Here is an 18432-nt window from a genome sequence, read left to right on the forward strand (position 1 = left end):
GAATAGTGCGCCATCATTGGTATCAGTGGAAGGAATAGTGCCCCATCGTTGGTATCAGTGGAAGGAATAGTGCCCCATCATTGGTGTCAGTGAGAGGAATAGTGCCCCATCATTGGTGTCAGTGATAGGAATAGTGCCCCATCATTGGTGTCAGTGGGAGGAATAGTGCCCCATCATTGGTGTCAGTGGGAGGAATAGTGCCCCATCATTGGTGTCAGTGGAAGGAATAGTGCCCCATCATTGGTATCAGTGGAAGGAATAGTGCCCCATCGTTGGTATCAGTGGAAGGAATAGTGCCCCATCATTGGTGTCAGTGGAAGGAATAGTGCCCCATCATTGGTGTCAGTGAGAGGAATAGTGCCCCATCATTGGTGTCAGTGATAGGAATAGTGCCCCATCATTGGTGTCAGTGGGAGGAATAGTGCCCCATCATTGGTGTCAGTGGGAGGAATAGTGCCTCATCATTGGTATCAGTGGGAGGAATAGTGCTCAATCAGTGGGGGGTAATTGTGCTCCATCACTGGTATTAGTGGGAGGAATAGTTCACCATTTCCGATGTCATTGGAAAAATTGGTGCCCCAACGGCTGGATAATTACAGGTTAGGGGCTGCAGTTTGGGGATCACTGGTCTCTGTGGTAAATAGAAGTTCTTGCTGTCATTCAAGCAGGCCTGATGCCTAGGCTTAACCTAAACTTGTCTCTGGGACAGGAAATGATGCATAATCTTCTCATGGGGACACAAAAAAAAAAAGGAACCTGATGGAGCTTCCAATCCTTCTATTTTAAGCACAGAGAGTTTTGTTGTTGGTATATGACCGATCTAAAGTTTGGGAAACACAGGTCTACCATTATAGCCAGCACTGGATTGGAGGAGTAGCCAGCTCTTGTACAGCACATCGCCTTATGCTGGCTCCTGTTTGTCGTCTTCTTTGAAGTCAATACTTTTCACCATCTCAGTAATTAGCTCTTGCAGGACTTTTGATCTTTGCTTTCCCACTTCCAGGACGCTTGTGTGATCCACCGACTCCACCATCTCATACGCCTGGGCCACGCGGTTCGTGATCAGAGAGAGGCCAAACACTCGCATCCCACAATGCTTTGCAACCACCACCTCGGGGGCTGTGCTCATACCTGCAAACAAGAGGTAATTTTTACTGAAACATTCATCATAGCAAGTCAGTTGCTTAAAGGGGATCTTTGTGGGGGAGTTCTTATCTTGGACTACAAAATGATTAAAGTTTATGATGTGGAGATCTGAGACTGGAATTAGTTTAGCAAAAAATAAAAAAACTGGGCAGGGCTGACACCATTTAAATAAAAACTGTGTGTTGTCAGAAGATCAAAAGTCATTTCCCTGTATTTGCAGCGTCTTTAACCGGTTGCCGACCGCCGCAAGTACATATACTGCGGTCGTCAGCCCCGGCCAGGCAAAGTGACGTACCGGTACTTCACTAGCCTGGAAGCCAATAGCGGGTGGGCGCATGCCGCTGGAGGTGCGCTCCCGCCTCGGCTCGTTCACGGACACCTCCGTGCGTGTGACCGGCGGACCCGATGTCCGCCGGTCACTGGTGATCGTCTGCTGTGAAGGGAGAAAGGCAGGCGGCTAATGTAAACAAAGCCACCTGTCATTCTCCCCTGTGTAAAAGCACAGATCATACGGTCCTGCTATGTAGGGCACGCCCCTAGGGACACACTTAACCCCTCCCTCTCAAATAAAGTTAACCCCTTCTCTGCCAGTGTCATTTTAACAGTAACAGTGCATATGTATAGCACTGATTACTGTAGTAATGTCACTGGTAACCCCAAAAGTGTCAAAAATGTCAGTCAAGGGTCCGATCTGTCCGCCGCAATGTCGCAGTCCCGCAAAAAAAAATCGCAGATCGCCGCCATTACTCGTTAAAAAAAAACAACAAAAATCTTTCCCTTTGTTAGTAAACGCAATAACTTTTGCGCAAACCAATCAAAATACGCTTATTGCAATTTTTTTTTTTTTACCAAACATATGTAGCATAAAACAAATTGGCCAAAAATGTAAAAAAAATTTGATTTTTACATTTTTTTGGGAATTTCATATAAAAAAAGTGAAAAATATTGTTATTTTTGCAAAATTGACGCTCTTTTTTTTGTTTATAGCGCATGATCAAAAAATCGCACAGGTGATCAAATACCACCAAAACAAAGCTCTGTTTGTGGGGAAAAAAAGGACGTCAAATTTGTTTAGGTACAGCGTCGCTCGACCGCGCAATTGTCCGTTAAAGTCACGCAGTGCCAAATCGCAAAATAGGCCCTGGTCAGGAAGGGGGTAAAATCTTCCGGGGCTTAAGTGGTTAAAGGATAAAACTAGGGAAAAGGTGCATGCATTGCAGAGATGCACTGTATGTGTTTTTATTTTGCCCTGACATACACAATCTCCTGTCTTTTCATGGAATACTGTCTATTTAAATTGTGACCATGATCCTCCTATGGCAGCTGCTCCTCTTTCAAAATATATAGGGGGCATTGACCATTTCAGGTGCGCAATGTTTATAAAGTTCAGCCTTGACAGGTATCTGTCTGAGCAAAATGACCATAGATGTGTCACAACAGACACAAGACTACGGCCGGCCGCTGATCTCACTGATACCGCTATCTGTGGATCCTGTGATAGGACAGGGAAGAATACCTTATTCCACTATTATGGTTTCTCCTGAAATAAGTCGGTACCAGAGCCATCCGCATTATGTCTTCCTTGCCCCTCTGCAGGGGCTAAACAGGAGCAATCAGTCAAGCTGAGCATTTGTGTTCAGAGGCAGGCCAGCAAACACTGGGGCCTGAGGGTGGAAAGGCCGTGCCTGCAGGGCCCTATTGTGTCTACGGGCACCTTTTCAGGGTAGTTGAGCACAAATTGACTACAGGCGGTCCTCAGGTTACAAACAAGAAAGGGGTCTTTAGACTTGTTTTTAACCACTTAAGCCCCGGAGGATTTTCCTGCTCAAAGACCAAGCCCTATTTTGCGATTCGGCACTGCGTGACTTTAACGGACAATTGCGCGGTCGTGCGACGCTGTACCCAAATAAAATTTACGTCCTTTTTTCCCCACAAACAGAGCTTTCTTTTGGTGGTATTTGATCACCTGTGCAATTTTTATTTTTTTGCGCTATAAACAAAAAAAAGTGTAAATTTTGAAAAAATAACAATATTTTTCACATTTTTTTATATGAAATTCCCCCAAAAAATGTAAAAATCAAAATTTTTTAACATTTTAGGCTAATTTGTTTTCTGCTACATATTTTTGGTAAAAAAAAAAAAAAATCGCAATAAGCGTATTTTGATTGGTTTGCACAAAAGTTATTGCGTTAACCACTTAAGCCCCAGAAGATTTTACCCCCTTCCTGACCAGGGGGTATTTTGCGATTCGGCACTGCGTGACTTTAACGGACAATTGCGCGGTCGTGCGACGCTGTATCTAAATGAATTTGGCATCCTTTTTTTTCCCCACAAACAGAGCTTTCTTTTGGTGGTATTTGATCACCTGTGCGATTTTTATTATTTTTGCGCTATAAACAAAAAAAGAGCGTAAATTTTGCAAAAATAGCAATATTTTTCACATTTTTTTATATGAAATTCCCCCCAAAAAAATGTAAAAATCTAAATGTTTTAACATTTTCGGCCAATTTGTTTTATGCTACATATGTTTGGTAAAAAAAAAAATCGCAAAAAGCGTATTTTGATTGGTTTGCGCAAAAGTTATCGCGTTTACTAACAAAGGGCAAGATTTTTGTCATTTTTGTTGTTTTTTTTTTTTTAACGCGTAATGGCGGCGATCTGCGATTTTTTTTGCGGTACTGCGACATTGCGGCGGACAAATCGGACCCTTGACTGACATTTTTGACACTTTTGGGGTTACTGCAGTAATCAGTGCTATACATATGCACTGTTACTGCAAAATTACACTGGCAGTGAAGGGGTTAACTTTATTTGAGAGGGAGGGGCTGTGTGTGTCCCTAGGGGCGTGATTCTAACTGTGATTGGCTGTCTGTTGAGCTGTAGAAACAGTGATCAACGGTTCTACATAGTAGAATCGTGTGATCACAGTTTCTACACAGGGGAGAATGACAGGCGGCTTGTTTACACAAGCTGCCTGACTTTCTCCCTCTGCAGCGGCGATCGCAGAGTGACCGGCAGACATCGGGTCCGCCGGTCACATGCGCGGGGGGGTCCGAGACCACGTCGCTTTGCCGAGCCCTACGTCGCTTTGCCTGTGAGGGGCTGACTGCCGACGTAGATAGTCGTGCGGCGGTCGGCAAGTGGTTAAAGAGGTTGTAAACTTAAAAAAAAAATTTATAAAAAAGAGAAAAACCTGAAAGACAAAGGCATAATGAGCTAGTGTGCATTGCATACTAGCTCATTACGAAATACTTACCTTAGAACGAAGCCCCTGCAGTGCCGCCCGCTCACCGGTAACACGGCAGACATGTCCGGCTGTCCTGCTTCCTAGTTCGCGTCTTCCGGCCATCTGATTGGCTGGAGGTGCGATGACATCACTCCTGCGCATGCGTGCGGGAGCCGCCGTTCACGATGGACACAGCAGGAGCCAATCAGCAGGTCTGGCGGACATGATATCCGCCGGGACCCACCAACCTTTCAGGAGAAAGGCAGACCGCCGTTCTGTGGGAGGGGAATGTGGTTATCCTGTGTTCCTGCTAAGCAGGAACATAGATCTTTACACTCCCCCAAAGCACATCTCCCACAGTTAGTAATCACTCCCAGGGAACACAGTTACCCCTTTGATCGCCCCTGATGTTACCCCTTCCCTGCCAGTGTCATTAGTACAGCAACAGTGCATATTTTTAGCACTGATAACTGTATTGGTGTCACTCGTCCCCATAAAGTGTCAAAAGTACCAGTTAGGTGTCCAGTTAGCAGTCCCACTATAAGTCGCTGATCGCTGCCATTACTAGTAAAAAAATAAATAAAAATATACCATAGTTTGTAGGTGCTATAACTTTTGCGAAAACCAATCAATATACACGTATTGGGATTTTTTTTTACCAAAAATATGTAGCAGAATACATATTGGCCTAAATTGATAAAGAAATTTGATTTTTTAAATTTTTTTATTGGGAATGTTTTATAGCAGAAAGTAAAACATTGTTTTTTTTTCTTTCAAAATGTTCGGTCTTTTTTGTATATAGCACAAAAAATAAAAACTGCATAGGTTCCGCGCAATTGTCAGTTAAAGTAATGCAGAGCCGTATAGCAAAAAAATGGCCTGGTCATGAAGGGGGGTAAATCTTTCGGAGCTGAAGTAGTTAATGTCTGCTGTAATCCAAACTCACCCACAGCATCAGCGCCCAGCCGCTGCAAGAATCTGGCTTCTGCGACCGACTCAAAGTTTGGTCCCCCTACCATGCAATACACCCCTTCATGGGTGAACTCTGCGTGGCCGAGGCGGCGACTGATTTCCAAGGCTGTGGAGCGCAGGCCCTGATCGTATGTGTCCCAGAGGGAAGGAAAGCGAGGACCGAACCTGCAACACAAAAAAGGAATATTACTTCTTTTCATTTATTAAATGCAGAACATTCCAGATCCAGACATGTTCTATAAAAAAACAGACATCAGAAAGTCCCCTTAACCACTCCTGTACTGGAAGGTTTTACCCCCTTAATGACCAGGCCATTTTTTGCGATTCGGCACTGCGTTACTTTAACAGACAATTGCGCGGTCGTGCGACGCTGTACCCAAATACAATTGATTTTCTTTTTTTTCCCACAAACAGAGCTTTCTTTTGGTGGTATTTGATCACCTCTGTGATTTTTATTTTTTGCACTACAGAATAAGAAGAGATACTGAGAATAACACCCAGCATACAGGACAGGAGAAGTGGTACTGTGCAGAGTCTATACATACAGAATGAGAAGAGATACTGAGAATAACACCCAGCATACAGGAGAAGAGAAGTGGTACTGTGCAGAGTCCATACATACAGAATGAGAAGAGATACTGAGAATTACACCCAGTATACAGGACAAGAGAAGTGGTACTGTGCAGAGTCCATACATACAGAATAAGAACAGATACTGAGAATTACACCCAATATACAGGACAAGAGAAGTGGTACTGTGCAGAGTCTATAAATACAGAATAAGGACAGATACTGAGAATAACACCCAGCATACAGGAGAAGAGAAGTGGTACTGTGCAGAGTCCATACATACAGAATGAGAAGAGATACTGAGAATTACACCCAGCATACAGGAGAAGAGAAGTGGTACTGTGCATAGTCCATGCATACAGAATAAGAAGAGATACTGAGAATTACACCCAGCATACAGGAGAAGAGAAGTGGTACTGTGCAGAGTCCATACATACAGAATGAGAAGAGATACTGAGAATTACACCCAGCATACAGGACAAGAGAAGTGGTACTGTGCAGAGTCCATACATACAGAATGAGAAGAGATACTGAGAATTACACCCAGCATACAGGAGAAGAGAAGTGGTACTGTGCAGAGTCCATACATACAGAATAAGGACAGATACTGAGAATTACACCCAATATACAGGACAAGAGAAGTGGTACTGTGCAGAGTCTATAAATACAGAATAAGGACAGATACTGAGAATAACACCCAGCATACAGGAGAAGAGAAGTGGTACTGTGCAGAGTCCATACATACAGAATGAGAAGAGATACTGAGAATTACACCCGGCATATAGGAGAAGAGAAGTGGTACTGTGCAGAGTCCATACATACAGAATGAGAAGAGATACTGAGAATTACACCCAGCATACAGGACAAGAGAAGTGGTACTGTGCAGAATCCATACATACAGAATAAGGACAGATACTGAGAATTACACCCAGCATACAGGAGAAGAGAAGTGGTACTGTGCAGAGTCCATACATACAGAATGAGAACAGATACTGAGAATTACACCCAGCATACAAGAGAAGAGAAGTGGTACTGTGCAGAGTCCATACATACAGAATGAGAACAGATACTGAGAATTACACCCAGCATACAAGAGAAGAGAAGTGGTACTGTGCAGAGTCCATACATACAGAATAAGAACAGATACTGAGAATTACACCCAGCATAAAGGAGAAGAGAAGTGGTACTGTGCAGAGTCCATACATACAGAATGAGAAGAGATACTGAGAATTACACCCGGCATACAGGATAACAGAAGTGGTACTGTGCAGAGTCCATACATACAGAATGAGAACAGATACTGAGAATTACACCCAGCATACAAGAGAAGAGAAGTGGTACTGTGCAGAATCCATACATACAGAATAAGGACAGATACTGAGAATTACACCCAGCACACAGGAGAAGAGAAGTGGTACTGTGCAGAATCCATACATACAGAATAAGAACAGATACTGAGAATTACACCCAGCATACAGGAGGAGAGAAGTAGTACTGTGCACAGTCCATACATACAGAATGAGAAGAAATACTAAGAAGTACACCCGACATACAGAAAACTACAGCGGCCGAAGATTAAAAAGGAAAGGTAATTTGTAATAACATTCAATAACAATATGACTTGTTTTGCAATTGTATACACTATATTGTTTTTTCGTTATTTGCTATTTTTTTCCCCCATGAAAGTGGAGTTACCCTTTAACCACTTGCCGACCGCCCGCCGCAAATTAACTACGGCAGGATGGCTCGGTTGCACGAACTGACGTATGGGTACGTTGGTTTGCGGGGAGCGCCGCCCCCACTAGGCAGCGGGGATTCCTATCCACAGGGCCGGCGGCAATCGTGACACCCGTGATCGCTCCCCGATGAGAAGGACGGTCTGCTGTTGTAAACACAGCTAACCGTTGTTCGCTCTGAAATGATTACAGAGCGCCTGTGATCCTCCTATTTCGGCTCACAGGTCTCTATGATCATTTCACAAGTCCCTCCCCCATACAGTTAGAAAACACTCCCCTAGACTCACACTTAACCCTTTGATCACCCCTGGGTTAACCCCTTTCCTGCCAATGTTAATATTAAAGTAACAGTGCATATTTTTAGCACTGATTACTGTAGTAATGTCACTGGTCCCCCCAAAAGTGTCAAAAATGTCAGTTAGGGGTCCGATCTGTCTGCCACAATGTCGCAGTCCCGCTAAAAATCGCTGATCGCCGCCATTACTAGTAAAAATAAAATTTTAAAAAATGACAAATCTTTCCCCTAGTTTGTAGACTCGATAACTTTTGCGCAAACCAATCAAAATACGCTTATTGGGATTTTTTTTACCAAAAATACGTAGCAGAATACAAATTGGCCTCAAAGGATGAAAAAATTTAGATTTTCACATTTTTTTTTTGGGAATGTTATATAGCAGAATGTGAAAAATATTGTTTTTTTTTTTTTCAGAATTGTCGCTCTTTTTTTTGTTTATAGCTCAATAAATAAAAGTGTGAAAGGGGCCTTAGTGTTCATTCACCCTAGTCCGACTTGTCAGGCGACTTGGTAAGCCTGACAAGTCACGCACTGTCGCGGTCCATTGACTGGTACAGGAGCCATTCTAATAGGAGCGACACAAGTCGCTCCGACTTATAAAAAGGTTCCTGTACTACTTCGGGGCGACCTGGAGGCGACTTGCATAGACATTCATTTTATGAAGTCCGTGCAAGTCGCGCCGAAGTCGCGCTGCACGCGACTTCCCAGGTCGCCCCCTAAGTCGGAGCAACGTAGTGTGAACCGAGCCTTACACTCCCTGAGACTAAATAGTTTATTTTGTATGCTGGGATCACCATTGAGGTATTTGTAAATTGCTATCATGTCCCCTCTCAGGCGTCTCTTCTCCAGGGAGAATAAATTTAGTGCTTGTAGTCGCTCCTCCAATCCCCTCATTCATTTAGTTGCCTTTCTTTGGACTCTCTCCAGCTGCAGCACATCCCTCCTGAGGACTGACGACCAGAACTGGACAGAATACTCCAGATGTGGCCGGACCAGAGTTTTATAAAGTGGTAGGATTATAGATTTATCTCTGGTGTATATCCCCTTTTTTATGCATGCCAATATTTACGCAGCGCTTTACATATAAATTGCACATTCACATCAGATAAGAAATATAAACTATTACACTACATACAAAGTATCATCCACTGCCCAATGCATTTATAATGGAAGCAAAACAGCCCTTCTCTCTAGAATATTCCTCACCTCTCGTCGTTTGGCCCTCTCAGGGGGTTTAGGGCAGCCAATCCCGGCATATTGATGTGATCTCGGATAATCATGAGGTCCCCTGGGCTGTACGTCTCACATAGTGACCCCGCAGCGTTTGTCACCATCAGGACCTTGACCCCCAGAAGCTTAAACACTCGGATGGGGAGAGTAACCTGAAAAGACATTGTCAGAATGACGGCGACCAATGGGGTAAAAGGTGTGCCGTCCAAGGCTGTACATCCTATACAAAACACAGATAAGAGTTAGCCTTGCGTTCATGAACTGGAGTGAGCCATTACAGGAATCCCATACACTATACAGGACCAGAGACTGCCCAGTACTGACCCTTCATAAATGCTGGAGTTCTAATATACAGAAAAAGAGATCTGATACTGTGCAAAATTACATAATCTCTATGTTCATTTATATAGAACAGGAAGAAAAACAGACCAAGCAAACAGAGCAAGAGAAGTGGTACTGTGCAGAGTCCATACATAGAGAATAAGAACAGATACTGAGAATTACACCCAGCATACAGGAGAAGAGAAGTGGTACTGTGCATAGTCCATGCATACAGAATAAGAAGAGATACTGAGAATTACACCCAGCATACAGGAGAAGAGAAGTGGTACTGTGCAGAGTCCATACATACAGAATGAGAACAGATACTGAGAATTACACCCAGCATACAGGAGGAGAGAAGTAGTACTGTGCAGAGTCCATACATGCAGATATTGAGAATCACACCCAGCACACAGGAAAAGAGAAGTGGTACTGGGAATTACAACCAGCATACAGGAGGAGAGAAGTGGTACTGTGCAGAGTCCATACATACAGAATGAGAACAGATACTGAGAATTACACCCAGCATACAGGAGGAGAGAAGGAAGTGGTACTGTGCAGAATCCATACATACAGATATTGAGAATCACACCCAGCACACAGGAGAAGAGAAGAGGTACTGTGCAGAGTCCATGCATACAGAATAAGGACAGATACAGAGAATTACAACCAGCATACAGGAGGAGAAAAGTGGTACTGTGCAGTGTCCATGCATACAGATATTGAGAATTACACCCAGCATACAGGAGAAGAGAAGTGGTACTGTGCAGAGTCCATACATACAGAATGAGAACAGATACTGAGAATTACACCCAGCATACAGGAGAAGAGAAGTGGTACTGTGCAGAGTCCATACATACAGAATAAGAACAGATACTGAGAATTACATCCACAGGGTCGGTCACACTGTGGCTGATGGTACACTGCTCTCTAGGCACTGACAGTTAGGAACTTTGTAGCAGTGCAGTTGGTATTGAAGTAAGAAGTAGGCGGCACAGTACAAGGGATGTAATTCTCAGATAGAATATCCAGGGTCAGTTATTCTCCTGTCACATGTGTACATCCCAAACTCTTACTTTCCACAGCGGATATCCTTCGTAGACATGGAAGCGGCCTTTCATAACAACGCATGATTTGCCTTGAAGGATTCCAAACACCAGCTGTCCTGAATGCCCAACCACTGGAATGACAGAGAATACAGAATAATAAGAGGTCTTAGTAAATAAGAGGCAGTGACACAGGTCAAATGAAGAATTGGAGGAAGTGGCCATTTTATTTGGAGAATGAGCAGAGAATGTCCATTTTTGTGAAGCTTTCAAAGCAACCATTGGGGGAGATTTACTAAAACTTGAGCACTGTGCATGGTAGCCAATCAGCTTCTAACGTCGAAGAACAGAGAGGACTAGCCGCTCAGGTGAAGGAGCTCCAACAATCAGAGGTGTCAGATCCGGAATCTCAGTATAGCAACACACACACAGGGCGAAGGCCCGCATTCCGATTTGAAAAAATGAATTAATATTTCTTCACATCTGGTGGTTCCATAAGACAGACACATGACATCCAGGAGACAGATCACAAAGGTTGAAGCCTTTCACGAAATTATATTTGCTTAATCATAACCATAATGGTTTAAGCGATTAAGCGAATATAATTTCATCCTGTATGTGTGCAGCTTCTAACGCCAGCTTGTTCAATTAAGCTTTGACAATAAAACCTGGAAGCTGATTGGTTTCAGCAGAGCAGCACCATTGTGTGCAGTGAATTGGTGGAAGCTGACATTTTTTTATGGACTATTTTAACCACTTGCCGTCTGCTCACGTTGAGCCTACTGCGGCAAAGTGGTTCGTTATCGTCTGGCGACGTAGACCTACATCGCCAGACACTCCCCTTTCTCGGCGGCGCGCGCGCCGCCAGAGCCTCACTCCCGCTGTGTTTAGTCACAGCGGGAGTCGGGCCAGGGGAGGAGCAGCGGCGATCGCCTCTGCTCTTCCCTGATCGCCAGGCAATCGAGTGTGGAGATCCGCCTGCTTGTGTAAACACAAGCGGGCGGATCTCCTAAGTGACAAGGAGGGTCAGATTGCAGGGTTCAGCATAGTTGAACCCTCGATCTGTTCTTGTGTCACTCAGTCACCTCCCCCCACACACGTCAGTAAGCAGCAGGCATACATTAACCCCTCCCTCTCCAATAAAATTAACCCCTTCCCTGCCAGTGTCATTTTTACAGTAACAGTGCATATATATAGCACTGATTACTGCAGTAATGTCACTGGTACCCCCAAAAGTGTCAAAAATGTCAGTCAAGGGTCCGATCTGTCCGCCGCAATGTCGCAGTCCCGCAAAAAAATCGCAGATCGCCGCCATTACGCGTTAAAAAAAAAAACACCAAAAATGACATAAATCTTTCCCTTTGTTAGTAAACGCAATAACTTTTGCGCAAACCAATCAAAATACGCTTATTGTGATTTTTTTTAAAAAATTTGATTTTTACATTTTTTTGGGGGGAATTTCATATAAAAAAATGTTAAAAATATTGTTATTTTTTCAAAATAAACGCTCTTTTTTTTGTTTATAGCGCAAAAAGTAAAAATCGCACAGGTGATCAAATACCACCAAAACGCACGACCGCGCAATTGTCAGTTAAATTCGCACAGTGCCGAATCGCAAAAAGTGGCCCAGACGCAAGACAGCAAAATCCTCCGGTGGTAAAGTGGTTAAAAAGCAGCCATTTTTTTGTGGAGAATTTTACAAGCGGCCATTCTCTGTAGAGATTTTTATAATTTGGTCATATTGTAGAAGCCCCCACATACCTGTGCTCGTAGGGAAGTGTGGGATTTGGCTGTAGTCGAAGGTCTTTGCATCAGTCAATGTATCAGCGAGAAGCCCCAGACCGGAGCCGCAGATGATGGCCATCACGGGAGGGGACTGCACACGGTCCAAGAGCCAACGAGCTGTCTCCTCGCAGTCCTCATACCTGTCCGAGTAATGGAAACTACTGTGAGTCAGACAATGTTTTTTGGGGGTTTTAAGCTAAAAAGATACATACAGTACATGGTCAACCACAGGGGAGGACTGGGCCAGGGGGCAGGGGGGCAATTGCCCTGTAAAAAGGCTGCACTGCTTCTGCCACAGACATGCCTAAAGGATTCCTGGTGAAGAGAAGTAAAAAATCTCTGCCACTGACCTACTGAGTGCGGGATGAAGACAAGGCCTCCCCCCCAGCATGGATGGTGTAAACTGTGTTTGAGCAGAGGCCGGTTCCATGCCCCACTTGAGACTCTTCTACCCTGGCCAGCCCCAACCGAGCTGTCCCAGCCCCCTCTTGGTTAGGTTGGGAACCCAGATTCAGCCGGTAAGTAGAGAATACCTGGAGCAGGGTTTTAGCCTGGAATGGGGGTCAGAAGGAAGACGGGAAGAGGGAGAGTGGGAGGGGGATCGAGTCGCTGCACCATGGGCCTCTGGTTTGTACTTGTCCCTTGGGCTTAGGGTTGCCAGTCTGCCCCTGGTCAACCAGTAGGGCAAAGGATTCCAATGGTTTGTAACAACAACATTGCAGAAATACACACAGCAGTGCGAATGGTTGGTTCTGGGATGGAAGAGAGAGGTTGAGGGAGGCTAGGCAGAGGAATTGACATTGTGAGGGGAAGGTCAAGGTGAAACCTAAGGTGTTAGGTGGGAGTATATAGAAGGATTGGGAGTTTCTGAAGTAGGGATCCCAGGGGATTGCTAGAACCATTGGGGTAAGGGGAGGAAGCAGGGGCAAGAAAGTGGGGGGGGGGGGTTGGTGGCTAGAAGTAAAGTAGGGATAAGAAGGGGTGTTAAAGGAAGGAGAGAGGGTACCTAGGAAGGAGGGGGAAAGGGGAGGAGAGAGAAAGGAAGAGTTAGGTGTGAGAACTTGGGAGTCACCCAGTACGTAGACTGAAAGTAAAGAACATTGGCAATTGGTAAGTCTAGAACAGTGGTCCTCAAACTGCTGCCATGGGGCCCGATGCAGCCCTTTGCTTGCCTTTTATCGGCCCTTGAGACATTATTTCTACCACTGACAGTGGGGCACTATTCCCGCCACTGACACCAACAATGGGGCACTATTCCATCCACTGACACCAGCGATGGGACACTACTTCACCCACTGACACCAGCGATGGGACACTATTCCACCCACTGACACCAACGATGGGACACTACTTCACCCACTGACACCAGCGATGGTACACTATTTCATCCACTGACACCAACGATGGGACACTACTTCACCCACTGACACCAGCGATAGGACACTATTCCACCCACTGACACCAGCGATGGGACACTATTCCACCCACTGACACCAGCGATGGGACTCTATTCCACCCACTGACACCAGCGATAGGACACTATTCCACCCACTGACATCAGCGATGGGACACTATTCCACCTACTGACACCAGCGATGGGATACTATTCCTCCCACTGACACCAACGATGGGATACTATTCCACCCACTGACACCAACGATGGGACACTATTCCACCCACTGACACCAGCGATGGCACAAACTGTTTCTCCCCCTAATACCAAAGACTGGGCATTGTTTACTCCCACTGGGCACAGTCCGTCCCCCCTAAAGTCTGAAGGACAGTAAACTGGCCCTTTCTTCAGAAAATTTGGAGACCCCTGGTCTAGTATATGACATCCAGGGGTGTGTATAAGATAGAAGTCAGTTTCCCATTGACCATTGTGCCATTGATCCACCCCAAAGCCCACAGAGGGAGTGCTCCAAACCCTAGCGATGGTCATTTTGGGTCTTTTCGGGCTGGAAAAAGGACAGGATATATTTTTTAGGCAGTGCTTCCCGTGGGTTTTTATGAAAGTTCAAATAGAGTTGTGAGCAAATGAGGTTATAAACTCTTGTCCATAGTCTACTTACACAGCGACAAATCCACTGGGTATGTGCCATTTTACCTGGCTCAGTGCAACCCCTAAAGCATGATGTAGATGTATTTGGCCAGGCATTGGAATGCAATAACATTTGTAAAGAACTTTATAAGAATTTAACGATGAGTGGAAAAGCAGAAAGGTACGGCTTACTGTAAACTTCCAGTTCCTTAGCATCTCCTATACTCCATGCCTAGTATGAGCATACTATGTACTCTGCATGCCATGTATGTGTATATCATACCAGCAAGTCACAGCTTTATTTTCATTTGAGGATAGGATTAGTTGCTTCGGCTCTTCCTCCATTGTACAGATAACTTCTGGGCATAGGCTTGCGCAGGGGGTGTGTCAGGTGTGCCTGGGCACATCCTAATCACTCTGTTCAGTGTCGATTTCCCTTACTGCCCCCCGTGTTGCGCCCCTCTACTACAGTGCTGCCAGCTTACCTCCGAGTGCTGCAGGGGTTCAGGAGGGAGAGCGGGGAAAGGGGCTAATCAATAAGTTATTTACTGGCCCCTAAATGAACACACACACTCACTGTGTTCAATCATAACTGAAGCATAGTAAACTGTGTTTACTATGCTTCCGCTTGTGATTGAACAGGAAGCCGCTCAGCACAGAGCACTTCCCATTCATTCACTGTCTGGTGAAGCTGAGGCTGCAGAAAAAGGCATGTGTGTTTGAGCTTTGGGTTGCACACCCTGATGCAATAGGCTGCTCACACCTAAGCCTCTTTCACACTTGTGCGACCTAAAAGTTACCGCAATTTTGACTGCACTTGAAGCAATGCTTGTGTAATCTTCAGGTCTATGGACCTCAAAACGCATCAAAGTCAGACCAAAGTAGCGCAGGGACTACTTTGAAGTTGTTGCAACTTGAAGTCGCACAGATATGAACGGCACTCATTGGAAATCATGGAGTACGTCTTGTCATGCGACTCTGCAGTCCCAAGTCACAGGACAAGTCGCACAAGCATTAGTACTGCAATCTCTGCAAAAGGTAATAAATACCTGGAAGTGTAACACATGTTACTTTGTAAGCATGCACTTGAAAATTTAAAATCAGTTAAATTGGTTCAGTAACCAATGGGGACCTCTACACTACTAAAAATGACATATCGGGTCCAATGTCAGTACAGGTTGCTGTACTTATAATTGTTCTTTGCCCTCTTTTAGGCCCTTTTCCCACTTGTGCCACTTATCCTGCGATTTGAGACTGCAAAGTCGCATGACAAGTCATACTCCATTATTTGCAATGAGTAACATTCATATCTGTGCGACTTCAAGTTCCAACTTCAAAGTAGTCCCTGCACTACTTTGGGCTAATTTTAATGCGTTTTGAGGTCCAAAGACATAGGCATTGCTTCAAGTCCAGTCAAAATCGTGGCAAAATCTCGCGACTTTTAGGTCGCACAAGTGTGAAAGGGGCCTTACTGGGGAAAAAAAAAATAATCTGACAGCTTTCAGATACAAGGGGGTAAACTTACTAAAACTGGAGAGTGCAAAATCTGGTGCAGCTGTGAATGGTAGCCAATCAGATTCTAACTTCAACCTACCGCCCCCCAAGTTCACACCTGAGCGATTTTCAGCTCGTAAAACGCTCAGCTCTGAAGCTCCAAACGCCCAACAAGCAAAATCCCATTCATTTCAATGGCCCCTGTTCACATTTGAGCGTTCTGTCGCCTGAAGCAAAAACGCCAGAAGCTCAAAAAAGTACATGAGCTTCTTTCTGGCAGATTACAGGCGTTTTTGGTCTCAAAGACTTCAATAGAAACGCCTGACTTGAGCAGAAAAAATGCTCGTAACCCTCAAATAGCAGCTCTCCACCCCTAATTTCCTCTCCCCTTCCTCCCCCTAGTGCTTTCTAACAACGCCTGAAGCTGTAAAATGCATGTAATACACTTCTAAAATGCTTTCAAAAAAAGCTGCAAAAAAGCTGCAAAAAAGCTTTAAAAAAAAAAGCCCCGAAAAACGCCAGTAAATCGCTACGCTCAGGTGTGAATGGAGCCTAAAGCTGGATACACACTATACAACTTTTGTTGGCAGATTTCCTTTGAATTTGCCTTCAGCTATGCAGTGCAAGGGCCCGCCTGATTGCATACACATTGAAAGTGTTTAGATTTGATGTAATATTATACGGTTTTGGTAAATTGAAAGGAAAAAAATCTAAAGACAATTGTATAGTGTGTATGGCCCATTAGGCCCCTTTCACATGGGCTTTCCGATCTGATCCGCCTGTCAGTTTTTTAGGCGGACCTGATTGGATGCTCCATGCACCCCTATGGAGCAGCAGATGACACCCGCTGCTATCCGATTCCGATCCTGTCTGTGAAATCCAGACGGATGGAAACCCTATTTATTTTATTTCATTTATTTATTTCAGGTACTTATATAGCGCTGTCAATTTACGCAGCACTTTACATATACATTGTACATTCACATCAGTCACTGCCCTCAAGGAGCTTACAATCTAAGGTATCCATCTGTCTGGAGGATCAGATCGGATGAAAACGGATTTCATCCGATCTCCCATAGAGGAGAGTGGAGCTCTGACAGCTCCGTCTCTACAAAGTAAGCGGAAACTGAGCTGTCATCCGCCTGCTTAGCGGATCGATCCCCCACTGAGCAAAACTGAGTCCCCCAGGCGGAAAGGCCGTGTGAAAGGACCCTAAAGCTTTGACAAAACAAATCCTGGAAGCTGATTGGTTTCTATGCAGAGCTGCACCAGATTTTGCACTCTCCAGGTTTAGTAAATCAAGCGCTGTATGTCAGACAAATGCACACACAGAGCGGCTAGTTTTAGGAGGACAGGCCAAGTACTGGATTTGCTCCCAGTAAGTAATATCCACTCACCTGAGATCTTCTTTGCTCTGCATGGTCTTCTTGTCTCCCATCTGTCAGCTGCTGTTGAAATGTGATGTGGACCAGATATATAAGGATGTCTTGTATTGCCTGGGGCTGCAGTTAATGATTTGCACGGGACAGCCGGCGGTTGAGGGGGGGGGGGGGGGGGGTCAGTGGGCGTTGTGGTGTCTTCTCCCATCAGTCAGTCATGAGGTATGAGGCTGGAATTACTTCCTAGACTTGCAGTAACTGGTAACTATACTACATACCTGATAGGTTAAATACCAAGCTGGTGATGATGACCAGCATGGGATAGCAGTGCTGGAACAAGGTTCTTTATCACCTGAGACAAAAAGGTAAAATTGAACCCTATTCCCCCAAGAACCTCTGAACTACCTTAGCAGCAAAGGTCGCAGGTCCTGCCTTTTTTTGCACCATCTTCTCTTCTTTTGAAGCACCCAAAGTGGCCTCCTCTTCTTTCCACCCTTCAACTCAGACCTGTCTGATGACCTTGCAGTGAGGATTTGTTGCCTTGCTTCCGAATACTCAAGATGGACCTAAATTATTTAAGTAAAGCCCCGTACACACGTACCGAATGTCGGCTGAACGATCGGCCGTCTTTTGTCCGTTGCTGTCCTGTCGGTTGAAAAGTGCTAAAGACTGCACACGAATTTTGTCGACCAACAACAGCCGACTGCAGAAGTGATGTCATGTGATGGTTAACTTTCCGTGTGTTTTTTCTTCACTGAGCATGCCCAGTCTTGCTCATCTGCTGTTAGTCGGCCGAATTCTGTACTGACTGGCGAACAATCGGCCGTTCTGGTGACGGCCAACAAAAATTTTATAGCCTGCACACCCGATTCTGTTCGGCCGAAAAGTCGGAGTCGGTTGTCGGAAGCATCATACTAACAAGCCGACAATCGGCCGATCGTTCGGTGGCCGAATATTTACGGCCGACAATCGCTACGTGTGTACGGGCCTTTAAGCTGGATACACACTATACAATTGTCTTTAGATTTTTTCCTTTAGATTTACCAAAACCATATAATATGAGGTCAGATCTAAACACTTTCAATGTGTGTGCAATCAGGCAGGCCTTTGCACTACTGGATACTGTGTATCCAGCTTAAGGGTCCTTTCACACTGGCTTTCCGCACGGCGGACTCCTTTTTACTCAGCGGG

The 18432-nt window shown here is 44.9% G+C and overlaps 2 protein-coding genes across 2 annotated transcripts in view; one reads left to right on the forward strand and one right to left on the reverse strand.

Annotated features, from left to right (window-relative positions):
• TM9SF4 (transmembrane 9 superfamily member 4) overlaps positions 1–18432 on the forward strand; it is a 397487-nt gene that overhangs the window by 48959 nt on the left and 330096 nt on the right. The gene's annotated exons all lie outside the window — the stretch shown is intronic.
• LOC309566501 (purine nucleoside phosphorylase-like) lies at positions 750–17374 on the reverse strand. Its single transcript, XM_082271674.1, has 6 exons — positions 17260–17374; positions 12304–12467; positions 10573–10676; positions 9152–9327; positions 5319–5509; positions 750–1131 (listed from the first exon to the last, which is right to left on the reverse strand). The coding sequence occupies exons 1-6, from the start codon at positions 17298–17300 to the stop codon at positions 902–904; spliced, it is 906 nt and encodes a 301-aa protein (XP_082127800.1). The 5' UTR covers positions 17301–17374; the 3' UTR covers positions 750–901.

Source organism: Pelophylax lessonae (assembly GCF_965119305.1).
Source record: "Pelophylax lessonae genome assembly, chromosome: 11".
Taxonomy (NCBI): Eukaryota; Metazoa; Chordata; class Amphibia; order Anura; family Ranidae; genus Pelophylax; species Pelophylax lessonae.

Excerpts from the sequence above, each read along its gene's own strand:
- LOC309566501 (XM_082271674.1), bottom strand. The coding sequence starts at position 17,300 with ATGGGAGACAAGAAGACCATGCAGAGCAAAGAAGATCTCAG. Across the intron at positions 5,510-9,151 it reads AGAGGGCCAAACGACGAGAG|GTTCGGTCCTCGCTTTCCTT; the intron begins GTGAGGAATATT and ends TTTGTGTTGCAG. Across the intron at positions 1,132-5,318 it reads GCTGGGCGCTGATGCTGTGG|GTATGAGCACAGCCCCCGAG; the intron begins GTGAGTTTGGAT and ends TCTTGTTTGCAG.